The sequence below is a fragment of the Peromyscus maniculatus genome, chromosome 13 (assembly GCF_049852395.1).
Source record: "Peromyscus maniculatus bairdii isolate BWxNUB_F1_BW_parent chromosome 13, HU_Pman_BW_mat_3.1, whole genome shotgun sequence".
In the NCBI taxonomy this organism is placed as follows: domain Eukaryota; kingdom Metazoa; phylum Chordata; class Mammalia; order Rodentia; family Cricetidae; genus Peromyscus; species Peromyscus maniculatus.
Window position 1 is genome coordinate 11,916,646 of NC_134864.1, and position 22,573 is coordinate 11,939,218.

Below are 22,573 nucleotides of genomic sequence, written 5' to 3' on the forward strand. Positions count from 1 at the left end.
GGCTTTCTTTGGGGCCACCAACCAGCTCCCAAATCATGACATGGAGACTTATTATTAGTTTTGAATAGCTTAGATTTGTTCCTGGCTAGCTCTTTTAACTTAAATTAACCTGTTTCTCTTTATCGGGGGCTTTTTACCTTTTCCTCTGTCTGTGTCTGCTGGCCCAGGCATCTCCCTCTCTTTCTCCTTTGTTCTCTCCTCCTTCTCTTCTCTTGTTCTTTTTGAGCTCAGCTTTCTCCTCCTATTTATTCTCTCTGCCTGCCAGCCCCACCTATCCTTCTACTGCATAGCTATTGGCCGTTCAGCTTTTTATTAGACCCATCAGGTGCCTGCGGCAGGCCAGGTGAAACAGCAACACATCGTCACATAATTAAACCAATGCAGCATCCACAAAAGCAACACGCCTTTACACGGTTAAAGCGATATTCTGCAGCATAAACAAATGTGTCACACATCTTTGCCCAGTTAAAATAATATTCCACAACAGCCTTATGGTCTCACATTTTCTGTGTAGATGAGAATGACTTTGATTTCCTGAAACTCCTGCCCCTACCTGAAGTTCTGAGATCCCAGGTATGAGCCATCTCACCTGCTCAGTGCTCTCTCTCTCTCTCTCTCTCTCTCTCTCTCTCTCTCTCTCTCTCTCAAATGATTTCATTTTATCTTTGGGTTTATAATTCTTTTTCTTAAGGTAGATCTTGGAGCTTTAACTTTCAACCCATTTTCTAAAGTTAGACGTTTTCCTTCAGCAGTGCTTTAGCTGCGTCTCATAGGTTTGATGTACATTGGTTTGTTTTTGTTTGGGTTTGTTTTTTTCAACCAGTGTTAACTTGAAAATATTTCCATTGTGGGGGCTGGAGAGATGGCTCAGTGGTGAAGAGCACTGGCTGCTCTTCCAGAGGTCCTGAGTTCAATTCCCAGCAACCACATGGTGGCTCACAACTGTAGTCCCATGGGATCCAGTGCTCTCTTCTTGTGTGCAGATGAAACATCCATATATGTAAAATACATAGGTTAAGTCTTTTTTAAAAATTTCCATTGTGATGTATTATTTAATTGTCTCATTATAAATGTGGTGTTTCATTTCCAAGCATTTGTAGACTTTAATTAGTTTTTCTGTAATTTAGCTTTAGTTTAATTCAGAGAATAATTAAATCCCTGTGTGATTTAAACTCTTTGACATTTGCTGACACTTGCTTATGGTTCCAGATGTTCTATTTTGATAAGTGTGTGTGTGTGTGTGTGTGTGTGTGTGTGTAGAATGTGTGTTTTATTTCGGGTTAAGTTAATCAGGTTAAGTCAGCATATTCTGCTGCTGGAATTGTACAGTTGGATCCAAAGATAAAGGAGAAGAAGTACAGCGTCTAGTAGATGCTGCCGACTTTGTTGGAAATCCAAATGGAAAAAGAGAGCTCTGACTCACTACCACACTGTTCACAATAATGTTTGCGATACATCATAGGCCTAGATATGAATCCTAAAAATAACTAAGCTTCTGAACGAAATCGATAAGAGAGGCTGAGTGTGGTCGGGGCACCTGTGGTCCAGTACTCACTCCAGAGGCAACTTGTGCGCTGGTCCCCACAAGTTGAACCAGCTGGTCAACACAGAGTTCCAGACCAGCCCCCCTCTCCTTCCCTCTCTCTCTCCCTCCCTCCCTCCCTCTTTTTCTCTCCAAGGAAAATACCCTAATGAGATATAACCAACTACAAAAATTATATGTTGGACTTGATCTATAAATAACTCCAGCTCATTAGAAGCAAAGTCATACTAGAGTGGGAGAGGGTGTTTTGCAGCATCTTCAACCAAGCACAAATCCAAGTCTCCACCACACTCCAAAGGCTTCTATTAAGCCAAGAATCCATAATCTATTTTTAAAGATGTGCTTATTTTTAATTTTGTTTTGTGTATGAATGTTTGCCTGCACGTATGTCTGTGTACCACATGCGTGCCTGCCGCCCTCGGAGGTCAGAAGAGGGCATCGGATCCCCTAGAACTGCAAGAATCCAGAATCTATAAGGAACCTCTACAAGGCACTAAGGAAAAGATAAGTCAGCCAATTCTAAAATGGAACTCGGTGCGCCCCAGTGGGTTGGTGTCAGGGCTGGATGTTCTTCGCGCTGCCTGTCGGGACAGCTCCAGCCTGGCTGCGTTCCCGGGCGCATCCCGAGAACTTGTGTTGGCCTTCCTTAAGCCGGGGAGGCGCTGGGCAGAGCTGGGCTGCGGCTCCACCCCCGGGGGTTGCCGTTTCCTTAGAAGGCGAAGCCCTAGGCTTGGCCGGCCGCCTGCGGGGAGTCCGCGCGGTACGCCTCCCGCAGCCCTCGAGACCAGGACTTCTGCGAGCGCGGGAAGACCCGCGGAGCCTGTGCTTCGGCTCGGGCGTGGACGGGGCGGGCGCTGGGGCGGGGCGCGCGTTCGCGGGTTTGAATGGAAGGGTCTCGACCGGCGGAGACAGCGGCCAGCGGGTCCTGAAACCAGAACTCCACAGCCGCCCCGCGCGCCATGCGGCCGGAGAGGTGAGTCGGGCGGGCGTGGCATCTGTCCCCTGGATGTAGCACCATGGGAACGGCGACACCGGGGACAAACACCCGCCCTGCGGGGTGCGCAGGTGCGTGGCTTTAGAGCCCAGGGATTGCCGCGCCGTTTGGAGCTTTCCTTGGGAGTTGATTTCCCGGCCGGGAGGAGCCCCCGGGGTCCTTTTTGTCGCCTAGTTGCAGCAGGCTGCTTTGCATCCTCCGTCGACCCCAAACTGGTCCTCTGTGACCACAGAACCTATCGCCATTTTCCCGCGGGGCTTCCAACCCTTGACCACTGCTGGGAACTGCGTGATTTAAACTAGAACCTAAAAGAACGTGACACTGTATTTTTTAAAGGCTTGGGGTGCAAAACGAGAGGCTACCCGAAACTGGCCCTTTTTGAGGGCGGTGCCCAGCCGACCGCCTCTGTGAGCTTTGGATCGGCGCTGGACCGGGGCGCACGCGGTGGGGACCGCTGTGCCTCGCGCCGCGCCTCCAGGTCTCCCCGCCTGGCGGGCGATCCTTCCCCACTTGGCTGGAGGCCGTCCGGCTGTGCTTTGTCTGTCGTAGGTGTGGTTCCGCTCGCCTGCGCTTCGGCCATGGAGGTGCTGCGGCGCTCTTCTGTCTTTGCTGCGGAGATCATGGACGCCTTTGATCGCTCGCCCACAGACAAGGAGCTGGTGGCCCAGGCCAAGGCGCTAGGCCGGGAGTACGTGCACGCGCGGCTTTTGCGCGCCGGCCTCTCCTGGAGCGCACCAGAGCGTGCTTCGCCTGCCCCTGGAGGACGCCTAGCGGAGGTGTGCACCGTGCTGCTGCGCCTGGGTGAGTGTGGGTCACCGGCAGCTACGATCCCAGCGCCCCCCTCCCCCCCCCATAGCTGGTTGACGGGCCTGTCCGCTGTGTGTCCGGGTGTGGGGTACAGCTGTTCTGCACCGACATTCCCTTCTCCAGACATGTTCAGCCCCTCTTTGGCTCTGCACCTCACCCTCCCTTTGGAGTAAAGAGGAGGCGTGCGTGGGAGCCCAAATCTGTCTGGAATGGTGAGGGTGCAGGATAGGCCACCCAGGTTGGTGCTCCTCTGTTCTCTCCCAGGCTTGCCTGCTTGCTAGCTCCTTTGCCAGGTCCCCCACCCCTAACCCCCCTTGCCTGTTTAGGCCAGATCACAGACATTCTTGTCATAAACTACAGAAAGCTCTGGAAGCGTAATATTTTAGCAGCTAAACTTTATTGTGACCCTTGTACTCTGCTGGACTAAAAAATCCTTTGTGGGACCACGTGTCCCAATGTTTGTTTTGGAAAATAGGCCTTTCAGTTATTGGCTGAGATCCGACACCCACTGCTGTTTCCCTTGATGGGAAGGCCCCCCCAGGGCCTTCTTGAAGGACATCTGGGACACTGTTTTGTGGGTCACACATAGCTCAGTGGCTCTCCTTAGCTCCTCTAAGGCTTGGACGCGTGAGAGGGAAGGATAGGCAAACGTTGATACTGGACAGTTCACCTTACCAGAGCCAGACTGCGGTCTGGGGCTGTCCTGGGGCCGTGCAAGGGAAGGGGGGTGGTGGTAAATAGCAGAGATCAAACAAATGTGAGAGTGTGCTCTCTTTTGGTTGGAGGGGGCCCTGTAAGACCTGGCTTCCTGGGAGATGAGGTACGCACACATGCTATTTTATATAGGTCCTGCATCTTTGTGCTGTGAAGACCTCAAGGAACACGGGCTGTGTAGACCTGGCCCTCCCAAGAGTGAGAGAGGCAGAGTCCCTCGGGCCCGAGTTGGACTCCCAGGAGGGCCGTGCAGGGATGGAGGGGAGCTATCTCTAGGTGTGTGCAAAGGATGAGTGAAGGGCTTAGGCTAGGTCGACTCATCAGAGAAGGAGACCAGACTGGAGAAAAGACATGTTGGCCTCTGAGAGCCCCGAGGGCACTGGTGTGGCAGGACGTCTTGCCTTGGGTCTGACCCACTCAAACTCTGTCTTCTCAGTCCTTATGGCTGAGGCAGGTCCTCAGGCTTGACCACTGGCCTGTGGAAAGCGGCAGGTGCAAAGCCTTGTGCTCAGCAGTAGCCCTCTGAGTACTCAGTAACACTAAGGCGTTTTTTCCATCACTCAGTCCTCCTGTTTCTACACTCAGGGGTTCAGACCCTTCTAGACAACAGAGGGAGAGAACTTGAATCCCAGTATTTTCTTGTTTGGGTTGTGTTTGGGGCTGTCATGAGTATTCAGGGTGAATTTTTCTAAGTAAGCTTAGTTATAGCTCCCTGACCCCCCAGCATGACCCCAGCCACAAACAGGAAGCAGCCCAGCTTGTATCCCTGAGCAGTCTCCTGGGGTCAGTCTCCAGAGCCCCCCCCCCCCGGGGGGGGGGGTTATCCTTGGCAACATCCAGGCCAGCCTTGGGAATTTCCATACCATCTCTTCAACCCCTGGCCCCTCCTCCTGATTCTACCGGGTTCCAGATCTTAATTAATTAGATAGAGCACAGCTGGCCTCAGGGATGACGTGGGCGCCCTTATCGCTGGGACAGGACAGGCAGCAGCAGCATTTCCCTGTTTGCTTTGGCTGGGGAAGTGGCTGGGCCGGGGACACCCAATCAGAGGCTGTGCGGAATTCCCGGCATCATCTTCCCCTGTGCATGCACGAGGCTGCCAAGGGCACCGCTGCCCAGGGGGCCAGGTGGGACGGGCAGGCATCCTCCTTGGCCCAGCCGAGGCTGGGCTGATGTAGTACCATATAAAAACACACCCATTTGGCACCAGGAGCCCCTGTTGGCATGTGGGTGGTACCATTGTCCCAGGGCCTTGGTTCAGCCTAAGTCAGTTCACTGAGCCATTACCAATGATGCTAGTGCCTGGGTCAGGACAATTCTGTGAGGCAGCGGTGGGTGACTACATACCTGTGGTCCTTCCAGCCAAGCCCCTCTCCATGCTGGGTCCTGCCTTCCTGCCTGGTGCCTCCTCCTGCTCGGCCCATCCACCTGCTCATCAGCCTGTCTGCCCTGCAGTGAGTCACTGGGCAGACACTGCCCATCACCACTGCAGGATTCTGGATTCCTGCCCTACTGGCCTAGCCAGCTTGCCTTAGGGGGCTGGAGGTTCCACAGCCTCCCCCAGTCTCTTTGTTCACGGGGCCAAGGTTGGGAAGAGTCAAATGAAGTAAGATAAGGCGAGGGGGTGGGGGTCAAACAGGTTAAGTGGGGAATGGGGGGGGCAGCGTGAAGGGAAAGGTGTTAGCTTGGAGGTCAAGTGAGGTCAGGTGGATCCAGTGTGGGATTGAGTCTTGGTCAGTGCTATGGTGTGAGAGGACCTGACCCACCGTGTGCCCATACAGGGGATGAGCTGGAGCAGATTCGCCCCAGTGTATACCGAAATGTGGCTCGGCAACTGCACATCTCTCTTCAGTCTGAGCCCGTGGTGACCGACGCCTTCCTTGCTGTGGCTGGCCACATCTTCTCGGCAGGTAGGTCCGGCCCGTTTCCTCAAGGCACCTCTGGGAGGGGGCTCAACATTTGTGGATCAGGCAGGCTTACAGGGATAGAAAATTCTTGGGGTCTTCTGACACAGCTCTGTGGGTTCCAAGTCACTGCCATCATACAAGCCTCCTGGCACTTTGGGCTGTTCTGAACTGTGTGGCAGACCAGCCTGGCCAAGAGCTGGCTCAGAAAGCAGTGCATGGTGCTGCCAGCCTTTGTGTAGACCTTGCTGTCCTGGAACTCTGTAGACCAGGCTGGCCTCGAACTCAGAGATCCTCCCGCCTCTGCCTCCTGAGTGCTGGGGTTCAAGGTGTGTACCACCACACTCAGCTGTTTTTTATTATGTTTTTATTTGGTGTGTGTGCATGCACATGCATCTGCGCATGCTCATGCACTGAACCACGGCACGTGTGTCGAGGTCAGGGGACAGCTTTTGGGAGTTGGCTCTCTTTCATCATGATACCGAGTTCAAGTCTCAGGCCTGGCTCTAGGTGCCTTGACCTTCTGAGCCATCCCACTGGGCATACAGCTGCTGTGGCTGGAGGAATACCCTGAGACTTGAGGGCCTCGTTGGGTGGTGTTGGGAGTTTTGTTGGTGGATATTTTAATAGAGTTAGGAGTTACATATGTAATAAGTTATTATGATGGAATTGAGGTGACTAATGGGAGAAGGGAATGCAGGTGTAACAGCGATGCAGAGTTGTGCTTCTTGGTTAATGGGAGTGGCTGGGTGATCCTTGTTTATGTGTATCTTTACTATTATCGAGGTTACTCAATAATTACTGCCGCTGGCCATTCTGAGGGCTGTTGACACAGGCCTGCCACTTGACGGTGGTCCAGCATTGGCTGGGGCGGTGACTCTCTGCAGGACCGCAGCAGCATTATCCTGGGCTTTTGGTGACCATGGTCCTTGAATTGCCACAGCTGGATCCACGTGGGACATTTAAAAAAAAAAAAAAAAAAAAAAGAGCATCCCTAAGAGTCTACGAGTGTGCCTGGTTGTGGGTGGGGAACTTTAGGAGACGCTTATCTGGGGCTCTCCCAGGGCCTTCCATCTCTGCTCCAGAAGTGAGTGTTAGGCAAGGCTTAACTCCTCTTAGCTCCTGCCGCCGCCTCAGGTTCCGTGAGTGCTGCTTGCCTTTTATACACTGTCCCAGGTTTGCAGGGGCCTGCCAGACGCATCTCCCCAAACCCTCCTGTGCCAGGCTCTTTCCTTAGAACCCTGCTTGCTTAGACACCTTGTTGTCCACATGTGTCTCTCAGGCCAGATCCATGTGGTCTTTGCCTAGGAGTGTGTGGGGGGGGGCAGGCCAGCTTCTGGAGCATCAGATGACAGATCGGGGTCAGCCAGTGTGGCTTGTGTACTGAAAAATGCAGGGCCAGGGGAGTGGGCTGTGGGAAGTGAGTGGGTGGGTGGGTGGAGTGGGAGAGGCGGAGAAGGGCTGTGGAATGGGGGGTAGGAGAAACTACTAGGAGTTAATGTGCCAGCTCCAGTCCCTTCCTTGAGGGTAACCTGCAGGCACCTGGTGGGAGCCAGCAGCCAGCAGCCAGCAGCCAGCCGTTTTGGGCGGAGGAGCACCCTTGCCCTCTCTGGAGCTTTGCCGCTGACGCCAGCCATGGGTGGCCGCCAGGGTGTCTGTCTCCAAGCTGTCAAGCAGGCTGGTTTACGAGCCAGGGATGGCTGGATTTATAAGGAACTTCGCTGCTGAGGCTGCAGATCTCATCTGCTGATGGCTTCAGCGAAGCCAGGAGAGGCTGGGCCTCCCTTAGGGGTAGGTGTGAGCCGGAGAAAGGGACTGGGGTCCTGGGTGGTCGTGAGTGGGACCTGGGGAGAGGTCAGAGTAACCTTACCCCCCTGTCCACCATCCCTGCCGGGTGCAAGCCCACCCTGAGCATGGAGGCAGACCAGAGAGGCACTGGCTCTGGGAGACCCTCTGGGGGAAACAGAGCCCTTCCCAGCTGACGCCAACCATGGGTGGCCGCTTAAGTGTCTGTCTCCAAGCTGGGGGGGGGGCAGGAGGTGGGGGAAGAGAGGCCATGGGAACGCAGGGGGGTCACGTCTCACTGGAGGACAGAAAGCCCCAGCAGACTTGACAGACACACACATGAGATGATGAGCATCGACAGTCATTGTTGTGTGTGCCAGAATGGCTTCATGCTTACTAGGGTGCCAGACAAGCACAGTGTTGATGAGGATGTGGGGAACTCAGCCTTTACCCACAGCTGGTGGGACACATGTGAAGCATGGCTGCTCTGGAAAACAGCCTGGCAGGTCCTCAAACGGTGAAGCCTGGTGTTTCCATATGACTCACCAAATCTACGACTAGATGTGTACCTAACAGAAATAAAACCCATGCCTTCAGAGAAGCTTGCCAGTGTATGTTCCCAGCAGCATTATTTACACAGCCAAAAGTAGCAACTATCCATTCATCCATTAATTGACAAGTGGATGTGGAATATTGGTCAGCCATGAAGAGGAGTGCAGTTCAGATGAACCTTAAATGTGCCAGACACAAATTCCATCTGTGAGAGATGTGCAGAATATGTTAACTATAACAAAGCAGATTCGAAGTTGCCTGGAGGCTATGGGGAATCGGGGTATGATGGCCAGTGGCTATGGGGTTTCTCCTGGAGAGATAAGATGTTCTGGAATTATAGGGGCTGGAGAGATGGTTCAGAGCATCTACTTCTTTTCCAGAGGACCTGAGTTCAATTCCCAGCAACCGCATGGCAGCTTACAGCCAGCTATAACTCAAGTTCTATCCTATTCTAGGCTATCTGAGCCCTCTTCTGGTCTCCTTGGGCATAGCATGTATGTGGTGCACAGACTTTACATGCAGACAAAACACCCATACACATTAAAAATAAATCAATCAGGCTGGGTGTGGTGGTGTACGCCTTTAATCCTAGCTCTCTGGAGGCAGAAGCAGGTGAATCTCTGAGTTTGAGGCCAGCCTGGTCTATACCATAAGTTCCAGGATAGCCAGAGGTATATAATAGAGAGACCTTGTCTCAAAAATCAAATAACCCCCTGCCCCCCCCAAAAAAAATTTAAATAAATGTTCCAGAATTAGACTGTGAATATATGAGAGCCCAAGGGAAGCAGGAGCTCCCCAAAACGTGTCTTGGACACCATCTTCTCCGGCCACTTCTGCTGGGAATGTCATCACCCCATGGAGTGCACTGTTTTTGTTTGTTTGTTTGTTTTTATTTTTCGAGACAGGGATTGCTCTGTGTAGCCTTGGCCGTCCTGGAACTTGCTTTGTAGGCCAGACTGACCTCATACTCACAGAGATCCACCTGCCTCTGCCTCCCAAGTGCTGGGATTAAAGACGTTTAACTGTTTAACAGGACATTAAGTTTCCTCAGTTCTTGTGACGGACTGGGGCACTCTGCGGGTGACACGTTAATTCTCCATCACATCAAGGGCACAGCTCACAGCAGAGCACCCTGTGATAATGTGACTGGCACCAAGGCCTGGCCACCGGCGCTGTTCCCACTGGCCCTGAGCGGGAACCTTCTGGCTGAGGGTGCTCAGCAGGCCGAGCACTAGGGCTGTGTCCTGCCGGTGATATGGGTGCCACTGATGCCAGAGTGGAGCTCAGCTGGGATTTCAGACTCGGGTTTAGTCTGGAAGAGACAGCAAGTCACTCTTACGGGGGAGTTAGAAGCAGATGTGTGGCACCGGCTGATTTCAGGGTTTTTGTTTTGTTTTCTCTCTCTCCCATTCCCTTTTATTGAGGAAACATCTGTGTACTGTACATTTAGCTACATTAAATGTCAGACTTGGTGGCATTTAGCACATTCAGAATGCTGTTTGTCCTAATCCTGAGGACAGACTATCAGCAGTCACACTCTGTCCCTCGCCCCCAGACCCCTGTGAATCATTTTTCACTCCGTGGGTGTACCTGTTCTGTGTTTTCTATAGGTGGACTGGCACAGTATTTGTGCCCTTTTTGTGTCTGGTTCTTTTCCCTTGCTGTGCGGGGGCAGTCATCAGAACCTCACTCTTGCTGTTGGCTGTATAATAGCGCCGTTGCAGGATCCCAGCAGTTTGCTAAGGAGCATCTAGTTTTTCCTTTGTGGCTATTGTGAGTGGTACCGTGGTGAACATCTGTGTGCTGACGCATGCATTGGTAAGAGGTTATTCTGAGTGCTGTGTGAAGGTGGGTTGAGGGGAATTTCACAGTCTATACAGGCTACTCTTAGGTTAGCGTCTCACAGGGCCTGGGGCTAAGCTGTGTGTGCTTTTCGGGTCTCGTCAAATGCTCTCCAACTGCCTTCCCCAGCAAAGCTGAGAACAGCAGTTACCTGAACACTTACCTCGTCTTTCCCAGGGTGTGTATGTGTGCACAAGCATGTGGGTGCAGATGCTTGTGTGTGTAGGTCAGAGGTTAATGATGAGTATCTTCTTTAGTAGTTATCTTTCAATTATTTTTTGAGACAGTCTCTCACTGAACTTGGAGGTCATAATGACTAGGCTGGCTGGCCAATAAGCCTTAAGGATCCTCCTGTCTGCATCATCCCGGCCTCATCTCTTTGATGCCAGCACTGGGGTTACAGGCGCGTGCCAGCATGCCTGGCTTTTTATATGGGTGCTGGGGATCTGAACTCAGGTGTTCACATTAGCATAGCAAACACTTGACTGTCTCCTCAGCCCCTGGAGCTTTTTAACATAGCAGGACCACAGCTACATCTTGTTCTAATGTATCCTCTTATGCTGTTAACAAGGGGAAGTAGATTTTATTTCTTCAAATGCTTAATGTGTTATTTGTACTTTTTTTGCCCCCCCACCTCCAATCTCCAGATCATTTGGCCTCAGCTTCCTGATATTACAGGGCCACGCTACCACACCTACCCCCGCTTTCTCAAAGATTTATTTGAATTTATTAATTCATTTCTTTAGTTTGGGTTTTTTTTGAGACAGGGTTTCTCTGTGTAGTGCTGGCTGTCCTGGAACTCGCTCTGTAGATCCGCCTGCCTCTGCCTTCTGACTGCTGGAATTAAAGGCGCACACACCATGCCCAGCTGATTTGTTTTATTTTTGATATTTTAATAGCATTTAAAAATATTTATACTGCTAATTATATAATTATTGTAATACTTATATTTTATATTTTAATGTTTAAATGTAAGTGATACATTTAAAATGTTTTTTCATTATGTGTATGTGTCTGTTCCTGTGTGTGGATATGTACATGTGTGTTCAGGTCTGACTTGGAGGTCAGAGGCTTCCTTTCCCTGGAGCTGGAGTCACGGGCAGTCGTGAGCCGCTTACTGTGGGTCCTGGGAACTGAACTTGGTTCTCTGGAAGAGCAATATAACCTCTTTAACTACTGAGCCATATCTCCAGCTCCACCTTTGGAGATAACTGTATGCAGCTGGGTATGACCTGGACTGAACTCATTTCTGATCCTCCTGCCTCTGCCCCAAAGATGCTGCGGTCATGCCAGGACTTCCTGTATTTTTTCCATTTTCATGTGTGTATACACGTTTTGCATGTCTGTGGGCACATCCATATGGAGACTCAAGGTTGCCGCTGGGCATTATCCTCAGTAGTCTAATTTCCTGAGGCAGGATTTCTCAGTCATATCCAGCGCTTGCTGATAGGGCGAGTCTTGCTAACCAGCTTGCTCTGGTCTTCCAAGTCCAGAACTGGGGAGCGTGGGCTGGCACACCCACCCAGCCTTTATATGGGTTATGGGGATCTGAACTCTGGGTCTCAGGCTCGCATAGCAAATACTTTTAACTACTGGGCCATCTCCCCAGCCCTTGAATTCCTCGATGTTAAGGTGCTGCATGTGACCCCCAACGTGTTGCTCATCTATCTTACTTCAAGCTTTTAGTTACGCCTCCCGGCGGGTCAGTGATCTAGGGAAGTCTTCCTGTGGGCCGTGGCTTTTTGATAAAGCAAGTATGGGATAGGCCCTGACCTCCTGCCCTGGTATCAGGGTTCAGAGTAGCAGACAAAACAGGGTGGGACACACCCTTGAAGTTGCCTGCTGTTTTCCTCACCCAGTTCTGAGTCAGTCCAGCCCCACTGTGCTGAGCTGCAGGGCTTTCCTGTGGACACCTCTCTCAGGTGTGGGTAAGGCTGGTCTCCTCCGAGGCTCCGGCAGGTATGCCCCAGAGGCTAGGAACCTCCATCTACATGAGAACAGGCTTAGAGAGAAAATCTGACTTGCTGGCGATGATGGCCAAGCCGCACCAGTACATCTGACCAAGTGGCCCTGCTGTGGTGGTGGCCTGCAGGGAGGGTCCCGGCTCCACAGCCGTTACCCGTCACCGGCTGATGGCGGGCAGGAAAGCAGCTCGGAGAAGCTCAGCTTTTCATGGTACCCTATGGGCTGGACACCGGTTTGGGTCTGATCAGCAACTATCTCCCTACAGGCATCACATGGGGCAAGGTCGTGTCCCTGTACTCGGTGGCTGCGGGGCTAGCGGTGGACTGTGTTCGGCAGGCTCAGCCTGCCATGGTTCATGCCCTGGTCGACTGCCTGGGGGAGTTTGTGCGCAAGACCTTGGCGACCTGGCTTCGGAGGCGTGGCGGATGGGTGAGCCTTAGCATCAGCGGGGATGTGGGGGTGGGGTGTTGGGAGGGGCGTGGTGTGGTAAGCACTGGAGTGTTAGTGTGGGGACAGAAGGGTGGAGTGGGGTGGAAGGTGGGGGCTGCGGGCAAGGGCTTCGGGACTCGGGGTTGCTCTGAGACGCAGGCAGGTGCTGGCTCTTTTGTGCCGGCACTGACAGGATCCCAGGCCCAGAATTGTCTCCCTGCTGCTCCCGGGAGGTGCCTGGCAGAAAGAGGCCAACAGTTTCTCAGAGACAGGACTCAGGCCCCCTCACAGGGAGATTTCAGTACTGCCCTAAGTATTTCACTTTCCTCTTGGGAGCCCCACTTTTCTCCATTCTCAAGAAGCAAGACCTAGAGGGGTGGGTGTCAGGACAGACAGACCCTCCTAGTCTCCATGCCTGACTGCCTACGTGGTTGGCCAAACCAAAGATGCTGGGCATGGAGGATGGGCTCCATCCAGAAGCCCGGTTTCACCAATAAAATGGGTAGGCAAGGACGTCTGATTCGAGACCTTCCCCCAACTCTTAGGTGTCCTGCTCAAGTTTTGGTCCAGATGGGCTACGGCCTCCTTTCTCAAGCAGCTTTGTATGTTCCCTTTGTGATTTGATGAGACAGTTTTCCAGAGCAAGGTACTAGGAACCTGGGGTTGACTGGCTTTGCTAACTGTCCCTTTTTCCTCCCAGACTGATGTCCTCAAGTGTGTGGTCAGCACAGAGCCTGGCTTCCGCTCCCACTGGCTGGTGGCCACACTCTGCAGTTTTGGCCGCTTCCTGAAGGCTGTATTTTTCCTGTTGCTGCCAGAGAGATGAGCTGCCCACCAGGGCAGGGGCCACTCCTAGAGCCCCTGGGCCCAACCCAAGGGGCCCACAGCCTGCAAAGCACCTCCCTCCCTCACATTGGGAGCATCCAGTCCCTCGGGCCCTGTCCCAACCCCATTCCTTTGTGGACCCTGGCCTCCGGGAGGGGTGAGTGGAGAAGGCTGTCTCAGAGTCTGGAGCTGGCTTCAGTGTCTGCTGGAGCTCTTCTCTGGGAACTCCTACCAGAAAGCCAGGGTCAGTGCCCAGCCCTGGAGAAAGGGACCGGGGAACACTTTCACTTGGTGTCCCAGGCCCCACCCCAGGAAGGGGCCTTCCCAGGACATGAGCTGGCCTCAGTCCTTGTGGGAAGTGGGTCCTGTACATCTGATCTGAAGGTGACTCTGGCTAATGCAGGAGGAGCCAGGGATGCTTACTGTCCCTAAAGGCAGAGCAGAAGGCTCCTGTGCTGCTGCTTAGGCTATGTCTAGATGAAGAAGGTGTCCCTAACTCACAATGGGTCCCCTGTGGCAGGGGCCAGGGGTGTAGGGATCCAGGCTAGTTCACCTGACCAATGAACAAGAGATCCTGTGATGAGGTGGTCTGCACAAGTTGGACCCCAATAAAGTTCTACCCAGAGGAGTGTGAGACCCTACTCTGATTTCTTTGTATCTGTCCTCATGGGACTGCTAAACATGTCCTGCTGGGACCTCCAAGAACTCAAGACTCGGGAAGCCCAGTCCTTCATGGTGTACCCGAAGTCTAACCTCCTCCTCCTCTAACTACTGTGTCCTGAGCGGCTTTGGACACAAAGCCTAACTAGAGGCTGTGAGGGAATGAAGAAGAAACACAGTCACACACACAAAAGCTGGGAACGGGTAGGCTGTGCACAGTCTGATGGAGCTGCGACAACCCGGAACCTCAGCATATTATTATGCACAGCCCAGGGGAAGGAAGGGTTAGCTAGTCTTGGTAGGAGGAGTCTGTAGGTGAAGTCTTAAGCTGGAACATCTAGGAGAGGGAAGCTGCAGGTGCTAGTTTTTGTACACACTGTCAATCATTTATAAACGCTTGTACTTGCACATACTTTCAACATTCAGTCAGACCAAAGGAAGGTTTTCCCCTTTCCATGGGTCTGAGGCATTGAGCCCTTGATATGGCTCAATGCCTCAGACTCAATGCCTCATGGCTGTGTCAAACAATACACATTCACTCAAGACTCTTAATCCCAGGGTCGTGGGTTTGTGCCCCACGTTGGGCGCTATTTGTAGCTGGAGAATTTCTCTCCAGCTCCCGCCAAGTCCCACCAGTCCTGGAGCCCACTTATAAAATAAACACACTGACTCTTACATTATTTAAACTGTTTGGCCATTAGCTCAGGCCTATCATTGTCTAGCTCTTACTCTTATATTTAGCCCATTTTTTTTTTTTTTTTTTGGTTTTTCGAGACAGGGTTTCTCTGTGTAGCTTTGCGCCTTTCCTGGAACTCACTTGGTAGCCCAGGCTGGCCTCGAACTCACAAAGATCCGCCTGCCTCTGCCTCCCGAGTGCTGGGATTAAAGGCGTGCGCCACCACCGCCCGGCTTAGCCCATTTTTATTAATCTATACTTTACCACGTGGCTCGTGGCTTACTGGTACCTTACATCTTTCTTGTCCTGGCGGTGGCTCTAGGCAGTCTCTCTGCATTCCTGTTCCCTCAATTCTCCTCTTTGTTAGTCCCGCCTATACTTCCTGTCTGGTTACTGGCCAATCAGTGTTTATTTATACAGAGCAATATCTACAACACTGCACATTCACTTGGCTCCCCATGTCTAGCCTTTCCTTGATGCTTGTTACCTAAATCAGGCCATGGGAGTGTTTTGAAGTGCTGTAGTGCTGGAGGTATGTGCTGGCTGAACATGCCTTGTCCTGTGTCTCCTTGGGCCCGTCCTTTGACTTGACCTAGCCTAGCAACCTGCCCACCCCCCCGCCAGGCTGTGTGTGTTGGGGTGAGCTGTGTGTCCAGCTGAGGAAGGTCCTGTAGAAAGAAGCCCTGTAGCCAAATGGGGTTCATATCCCTCGGTGGGCCAAGAGGCTTTAGGTGAGCCACTGCAGGACGATGTGGCCCACTTTAGTAACCGTTAGGGGTATGACAGGTTGGTCTGATGGTACAGGAGGGAAGGGTTCTGATGTTGGTTCTGCAGCCACGGTTTAGAGGCGCTGATGCCTGCCTGACAGTAGAGAGCTCTGTGCTAGTCCAGAGTGGGACGTGGCAATAGAGATATTCAAAATATAGGGAAGGCCAGGTTCTGGTGACCGGGGCACTCTCCAAATGCAGTTCCATGCAAATAGTGGGGTGCTCCTAATGATGCTGGACAAAGTGGGGGAAGAAAAGGATGAACACAGGGGCTTCAAACTCCCAGCTCTAGCACCCCACAGAAGCCTTCAAAGTTGTATCTGCTCTAACAGAGACTCGAGATCTTCTTCAGCCAGAGCTGAGGTTGCTGAGCATCCAGCCCAGTCTCTCTTCACCAGTGGCTGGATCATGGCACAGGTTGAACTGGTCTCACAGGGGTCTCCTGTTAAAGGGACAGCAGGAGATGAAGTTGTGTGGAAGGCCTTGAGGAAGCTGGGGACATTGGGTCTAATGAGTGGTCCTAGACAACAGAATCAGCTTCCCACAGCAGTAGGTTTCTTTCTCCAAATGGGGACAGCAAGGTCCACTACCAGGAGATGACCACCCAGCATTTCTGAGGCATGGTGAGGGCCTGCCTCCCTGGGGTCCTTGGGACCACCACTGTGCTGTCTATGGACTTAGCTGGACACCAGTCGAGACAAGCAGGCCTCAAGAGGGGAGAGCACAGGACAGGGACAGGTGTGTTGTCTAAAGAAATCTTACATTATTTGTGCAAAGTGAGGGGAAATGTGTAGAAATGGCGGTCAAGGGTGGAAGGAATGAGTAGGATCAGGCTGAGCTATTGACAAGACTCACCAAACAGATGCTTTCAGTGTTAGAGCTGGGGGTGGGACAGGAACCGGAACTGTGGTTGGCTGGATGGTGAAGCACAGGCCTGGTGGCCACTGTGAATTAGCTAGAGATCTTTAATTTTTTGTCGTTGTTGTGTTTTTGAGACAAGAGTCTCTATTTCGACCTGGCTATCCTGGAACTCAGTATGTAGACTAGGCTAGCTTCAAACTCACAGAGATCCTCCTGCCTCAGCTTCCTGAGTGCTGGGATTAAAAAAGTGCACCACTCCACCCAAGTTAGCTAGGGAGAGGAGACCAAAAGGCCTGGAGAGTGTGAGCGTTAGCTGAGTTGTCTGGGGTGCCCTGCTACCCACACCCTTGCCAGACCACCCCCCTACTGAGTCGGCTCCAGCACTCCAAGTCTTTAAGCTCAGGACGCATGTCTGCCTTCAGGCCAATCTCACAGAGTGCAGGAGCCCCAGGAAGGACCCACTGCTTCCTGGGCAGGGCTGTTCCCCAAGGCTCATTGACTCCTGCTCAGGCTTTGGGGCAGAGCTGGAAGGATACCCCGCCTCTCAGCCTTGGTTTCCCTCCATCTACAATAAGGTTGGGACTGAGAACTGAAAAGTCTTCTAGCCGGCTGGCTTCCTAATGAGGCAAGAATTCCAGGGACCCCCCAGGTTTCAGCATCAGAGGTCCTTCAGCCCCCCATTGCCTGTCCTCGCCTCATACTTGCCTGCCACCCACCTCTAGGCCCTGCTGCTCTCTCGGCTCATTCCTTCCTCTAAATTCCTACCTGCTTACCCCATGCTCCCAGCCCCCAGGAGGGTATCCCGGAGGCCTCCGGGTGGCTGTGTGAAGTCTGGCTTAGGGTGGAACCCTTGTATGTGACCACTGCGCTGTACTGCCTTGGCATTTGCTGCCTGGTGGAGAGCAGGTGGAAGGAAGTGGGGAGGGAAGGAGAGGGGGGAAGAAAAAGCCATGTTGATGTGTGGGTGGTTTGCCTTTCCAGCCTTATGTCCTTGGATCAAATCCTTTGGTTTATTTCCAACACAAGAAAGTAAATGTTCAACACTAAGAACTCAGAAAAGCACGGGCTTAAAGTGGCTCGGAGATCAGTGTGCACATTTAGCTAAGAGGACACAATGGGGTATGACACACTCCAACAGCAGAAAGATGAAAGCTGGAGACGGAAATGGAACAAGAACTGTGAAAACCTATATGAGGCCAGCTCTAAAAACACCTTAAAGGCACAAGACAGAGCAGAGCGGACATAAAGGCCGGCAGAGAACCAGCTGACTGGACAGCCCTCCAGGTGGGCACTCATAAACCAGATGCATTCCTTATCAAACAGGATGCTTTCTATCCTAATCAAAACAAGTTAATTACAGAATTCATGAAAGGGGGGCACACAAGAGCGGGGGAGCCAGCTCGTGTGCCAGGGCCCACTCCCACCCCCAGTGAAGGGAAGTGGGAGAGACCTACTTGCCACACTCGACCCTGAGGCTCTAGCACAATCGGAAGCTGAAGGCCAGGGACGTGAATAACCCAGGGTCAGACTTCAATGTCCAGAAAGGTCAGTCTGATGGAAAAGTGTCTCCTCATGCCCGGAGAACAACTTCGGCAGATCTGCATTGTGACCCCTGCACCAAGACCAAGGCGACCAGTAGGGCAAAGGCCGGTGTGAAACTCGGGCAATACTAGAAAACAAAAAAAATTCTGTGAATTCCTTCATAACTGAAGAATGAACAAAATCTTCCTGCATATGATTATAAACCGAAGACAAAATGCACACGGAACGTTCTCCAATGTGCTGGTACTGAGTGCCATGGGTGGGAGGAACAGGGTGTGGTGGGTGTGGGTTTCCCTGTGATCAAAGTTGGGTAAGTAGAGGTGACGGCTGAACAGCAGGATTGCACTCAATTACACTGAGTCGGATGCTCTGTGATGATTAAAATGTTCCGTTTTGTGTTGCATGCATTTTACCTGAATAAAAAAAACTGTAATTTAAAAGCAAGGGGATTAGGATTAATATCCCTAGTACGAAGTTTGTAAACTCTGTGTCAAGAAGAAAAACAAAATACAAGAGAAATACAAACCCAAACTACCCACCTATCACTGGTCCAAAGCCACGTTCGATACCATTCCCTATTGTTCTTGGGGGTGGGCACTTGCCCACGCACTAGGGTGTGGAACCCCGAGGTGGAAGGGCCACGTCTAAACAAGCCAGGTGTCTGCCCTTTGAGTAGCAATCTCACTTCTAGAAATCAATCAGAAGAAACAAATTGGAAAAATTCCAAGATGACAGAAAAGGCTTCATATGCTACTATTTAATGAGCAAAAGATTAAATGATCCTAATGCTGGCATTAGGGAGGGATGGCAGATGTACTCTATTCTAGAATTCTGACAACTAAACCGCTCCAGTGACTTACATGAGCAAAATGAACTTAAGAGAACAACTGAACTTATATACCAAATTGGTGTCGTGGCACAGTCAGAAATTAATATAATATTTAAACTTTGTCTTTAATAGACTAGCAAAAATCAAAGTTGAATCAGCAGTCTTGTCATTAAAATGATTATAATTACATATATCCTATACAATTAAGTAACATTTTAATTTAAATTTTCAGCTTGGGAGAAACAGAATCAAAGAATATAAATTTAAAAAAATTATAATCTTAAACTTGAACTGGAAACTGGCCCTCTAGCTGCTTCCTCCCCGAGAGATCACCCCAGGCTCCTCTGCCATCTCCTGCCCTGGGGAGAGCTGGAAAGATAAGTGTGCTGTGACCTTGTAGCTCTCAGCTGAGTGTGGCGCCCCCCCCCCCCTGCAGCTGCTGGCCTGCCCCCTCTACCTTCCAGAGGTCCTTGAATTATACTTGGAAGTTTATCAGTGCCTTCCGGCTTTCTACCTCCCCAATCCCATCCTGCCCCACTCCCCAAAGCCTGCAATAAGAGAGCCTCGCTTGTTCTTTGAATCTCAAGGGAATTGACGAAATTTAAGGGTACCAGCACAATGTTGTAATTTTCCTAATCCTTTGGAGCCAAGGGAACCAAGGGCTCTTTCCCTGCAGGAACCACGCCCCCCCATACCCCCCCCCCATACCCCCATTGTACTGACAGCTCTTCTCACTGAAGCTCTTCCTCAGACATGAAGGCTTGCTTTCCCCTTCTGGCTGGGATGCTGTAGCTCTATCGGAGCTCATGTGAAGGGTAATTTTTATTCATGTGCATGTGTGGATGCCTGAAAGGGCCAGAAGAGGGTGTCAGAACCCCTGGAGGTGGAGTTACAGGAGGTTGTAAGATGCTGGACGTGGCAAGAGCTGTAAAGGCGTCTACAGAGCCGCCTCTCCGGCCAGAGTTTGGGTTTGTGTGCAGGGTACTCATGCACGTGTGTGCTCCTGTGGGGGCCAGAGGACAACCCAGTAAATGCTCTTCAACTACGGAGCCATCTCTCCAGCCTCTCCATCTTGTATTTTGAGACACAGTTTCTTATTGGCCTGGAGCTTGCCAATTAGGGTAGGTTCAGATCTGCCTGTCTCAGCTGCTCGAGCGCTAGGGTGACAGGCATTTCCACACCACAGCACACAATTTGTGTGTGTGTGTGAGAGGTGTGTGTGTATGTGTGTGTAGGCCAGAGGTTGATGCTGGGTGTTTTTCTTAATTGCTTTCCACCTTTTTCTTTTTTGAGACAGGGTCTCTCTCTGTGGCTTCAGCTGTCCTGGAACTCCCTATGTAGAGCAGTCTGGCCTTGAACTCGGAAATCCACTTGCCTCTGCAGCAGGAGCTGGTATTAAAGGCAAGCACCACCATTCCTGATTCCACCTTATTTCTAAAAAATAATTATTATGTCTTTATGTGTGTGTACACCCATGAGGCCAGGAGAGGGTGTTGGATCTCCTGGAGCTGGAGCTGCAGATAATTGTGAGCTGCCCTCTGTGGGTGCTGGGATCTGAACTTGGGTCCTCTGGAACAGCAGCAAAGTGCTTTCAGGCTCTGAGCCATCTAGTCCTCCACCTTACTGTTTTCCTCCACCTTGTGTTTTGAGAGAAGATCTCTCACTGAATCTGAAGCATGTCCATTTGACGAGACTGAATGGCTGGCAGGCTCCAGGGCTCTGTATGTCTGGGACTATGGGCTATTGCTAAAACTCCTTCACATGGGAGACACAGGCAATCCCCTCAGGTCCCCCAAGCAAACATAGGCATGATTCTGCCAAAACTTACTCTGGTAAACCAATGAGTTTATTGGGCTTTCTTACAGAGCGTAGGTGAGCAGTTACTTTCAGGGTGTGGGTACTTTCAGGGTGTGGGTACTCCCCTACCCCAACAGACTGCACCGGAAAGCCTTTACCCAGCAGGGGAGGGCGTTCCCACAGCACAAAGATGAAGGCCCACACCTCTAGTCTCCCCCGGCCTGTATACTCTAGCCCCTTCAGAGGTCATGTGCAGTTAAGGAACAGCTGTATACAACAGGTGGTAGGGAAGGGTGGATACTCAGGTGAGGGTTTCCCCACCCTCCTCAGCAGGTCCAGCTGGAATGCCCTTCTGCAAGCGGGCAAAGCTCGACTGCCTCAAGATGGCAGCTGTCTGGCTAGAGGACAGTCACAACGTAGGACTATGCTGCCACACGCATTGGTGCATGGGTGCTGGGGAGTGAATTCCAGTGCCGTTTGTGTGGCAAGGACGGTATCGAGGGAGCCAGCCCCTCCCCGTCTCCCATCTGTATTTTTAGATGTGCATGCCCCAAGCTGATGTAGTCAGGAGAGGAGGGTTTTACTCAGCGTTCTTACCACTGTGACAGAACAGCTGGCACAACGCTACGATAATTTTGCTCAAGGTTTCAGGTGTCAGTCCATCATGGCCAGAGGGTTTGGTGAAGCGACTCCCACCACAGTGGCCGGGAAGAGAGCAAAGGGGATACTGGGAAGAGCCAGGCCAGGATGCAGGCCCCAAGGCCACACCCTAACCTATTTCCTCAAGCCAGGCTCCACGCCCACCTTTCACCTCTTCCTAATGATGCCACCATATTATGATCATCCAGTGACTAACCCCTTGATTAGGTCAGAGTCCTTCTGATCTAACAGAAGACTCTCTCAGACACACCCAGGGGCGTGCTTCTCTAATCCCTTGGGTGCTTTTCAACGCAGTCGAGCGAACATTTACCTGCCACGAGGAGGCCATGGACTCTGCAATGTCGCTTCACGTGCTGTCTCAGGGAAAATGAGAGAAAATGGAGCGGCTCAGTCGGTGAAGCACTTGCCTAGCGTGTGTGAGGCTCTGGGTTTGATCTTCAGCTTCGTGACACACACTTGTAACACAAGCACTTGGGAGGCAGAGGCAGCAGGATCAGGAGTTCAAAGTCATTCCTGGCTACAGAAGGCAGCTTAGGCTACATGAGACCTTGTTTCCAAAACAAAAACCTCCTGGCTCTTGTTTATGGACAGACCCGGAAGTTGAGTAGCCCACATGAGGAGCCTGTGTATGTCTAGGCTTTGGTCTCTATTTTCACCCACCAGAAAGCTCCAGCGCTCTAGGCCCTGAGCAGACTTGGGTCTGAGGCAGGCAGCCCTAGCAGAGTCCCAGATCAAAGACTCCTTGGGCCTCTAGGGGATAACTTGATGTCTGCCAAAGCAAAAACAGCACTTGACTGAAACTGCATGCAACTCACAAATATGCGTCGGCTGGCAGCAGGGTAAGGCAGGTGGGTGGTGGGTGGGGTGAGGAATGCTATCTCCGCGGGGTACCCTTACCCCAAAGCACAAACCCAAGGAGAAAGCGCTGAGTGCCAGCTTCATGGCTGGGGGGCTCCGGGGCCAACGCAGCCAGCTCTGGGGGGAGCTGAGCAATTCACAGCCATGACAACCTCAGTAACAGAAGCGGACGGAGGCTGCTGAGCTTATGGTCAGGCACGCAGGACTTCCAGGTGGAAGGCTGCCGGGAGACGGGCAGCAAACAGGCAAGGCTGAGAGCTGGGATAGACTGACTGGTGGGGCTCACTGTGGAGAGTCCTGGATTCCACCTCCAGCACTTGGGGGAAAGAAAGGAAAGGAAATCTTTGCGGAGGGTCAGGGCTAGAGGGCATCGTAAGCACTGTCGTCTTTGCTTAGCCGTGCAAAAAGCAGAAAAAAACCTGTAAAAAGTAGGTGGGGAGGGGAGGAAAGGAAAGAGGGGGCATGTGGTCCTTTCTTAATATCCTAAAGACTGGAAACCAACTATCAGCAGCAGATAAAAAATGGACAGTCTACACAGTGATAATATTCAAAACCCTCAGCCA

At 51.8% G+C, this 22,573-nt stretch overlaps 1 protein-coding gene across 1 annotated transcript; it reads left to right on the plus strand.

The window, feature by feature from the left end:
• Positions 1 to 2,184: 2,184 nt before the first annotated feature.
• On the plus strand, positions 2,185 to 13,994 carry Bok (BCL2 family apoptosis regulator BOK). Its single transcript, XM_006989585.4, has 5 exons — positions 2,185 to 2,516; positions 3,087 to 3,338; positions 5,840 to 5,968; positions 12,372 to 12,535; positions 13,236 to 13,994. The coding sequence occupies exons 2-5, from the start codon at positions 3,116 to 3,118 to the stop codon at positions 13,359 to 13,361; spliced, it is 642 nt and encodes a 213-aa protein (XP_006989647.1). The 5' UTR covers positions 2,185 to 2,516; positions 3,087 to 3,115; the 3' UTR covers positions 13,362 to 13,994.
• Positions 13,995 to 22,573: the final 8,579 nt, after the last annotated feature.

Bases quoted from the DNA above. Each gene is read 5' to 3' on its own strand.
- Bok (XM_006989585.4), top strand. From the start codon at position 3,116: ATGGAGGTGCTGCGGCGCTCTTCTGTCTTTGCTGCGGAGATCATGGAC. The intron at 3,339-5,839 runs GTGAGTGTGGGT...GTGCCCATACAG, and splicing joins CACCGTGCTGCTGCGCCTGG to GGGATGAGCTGGAGCAGATT. The intron at 5,969-12,371 runs GTAGGTCCGGCC...ATCTCCCTACAG, and splicing joins TGGCCACATCTTCTCGGCAG to GCATCACATGGGGCAAGGTC.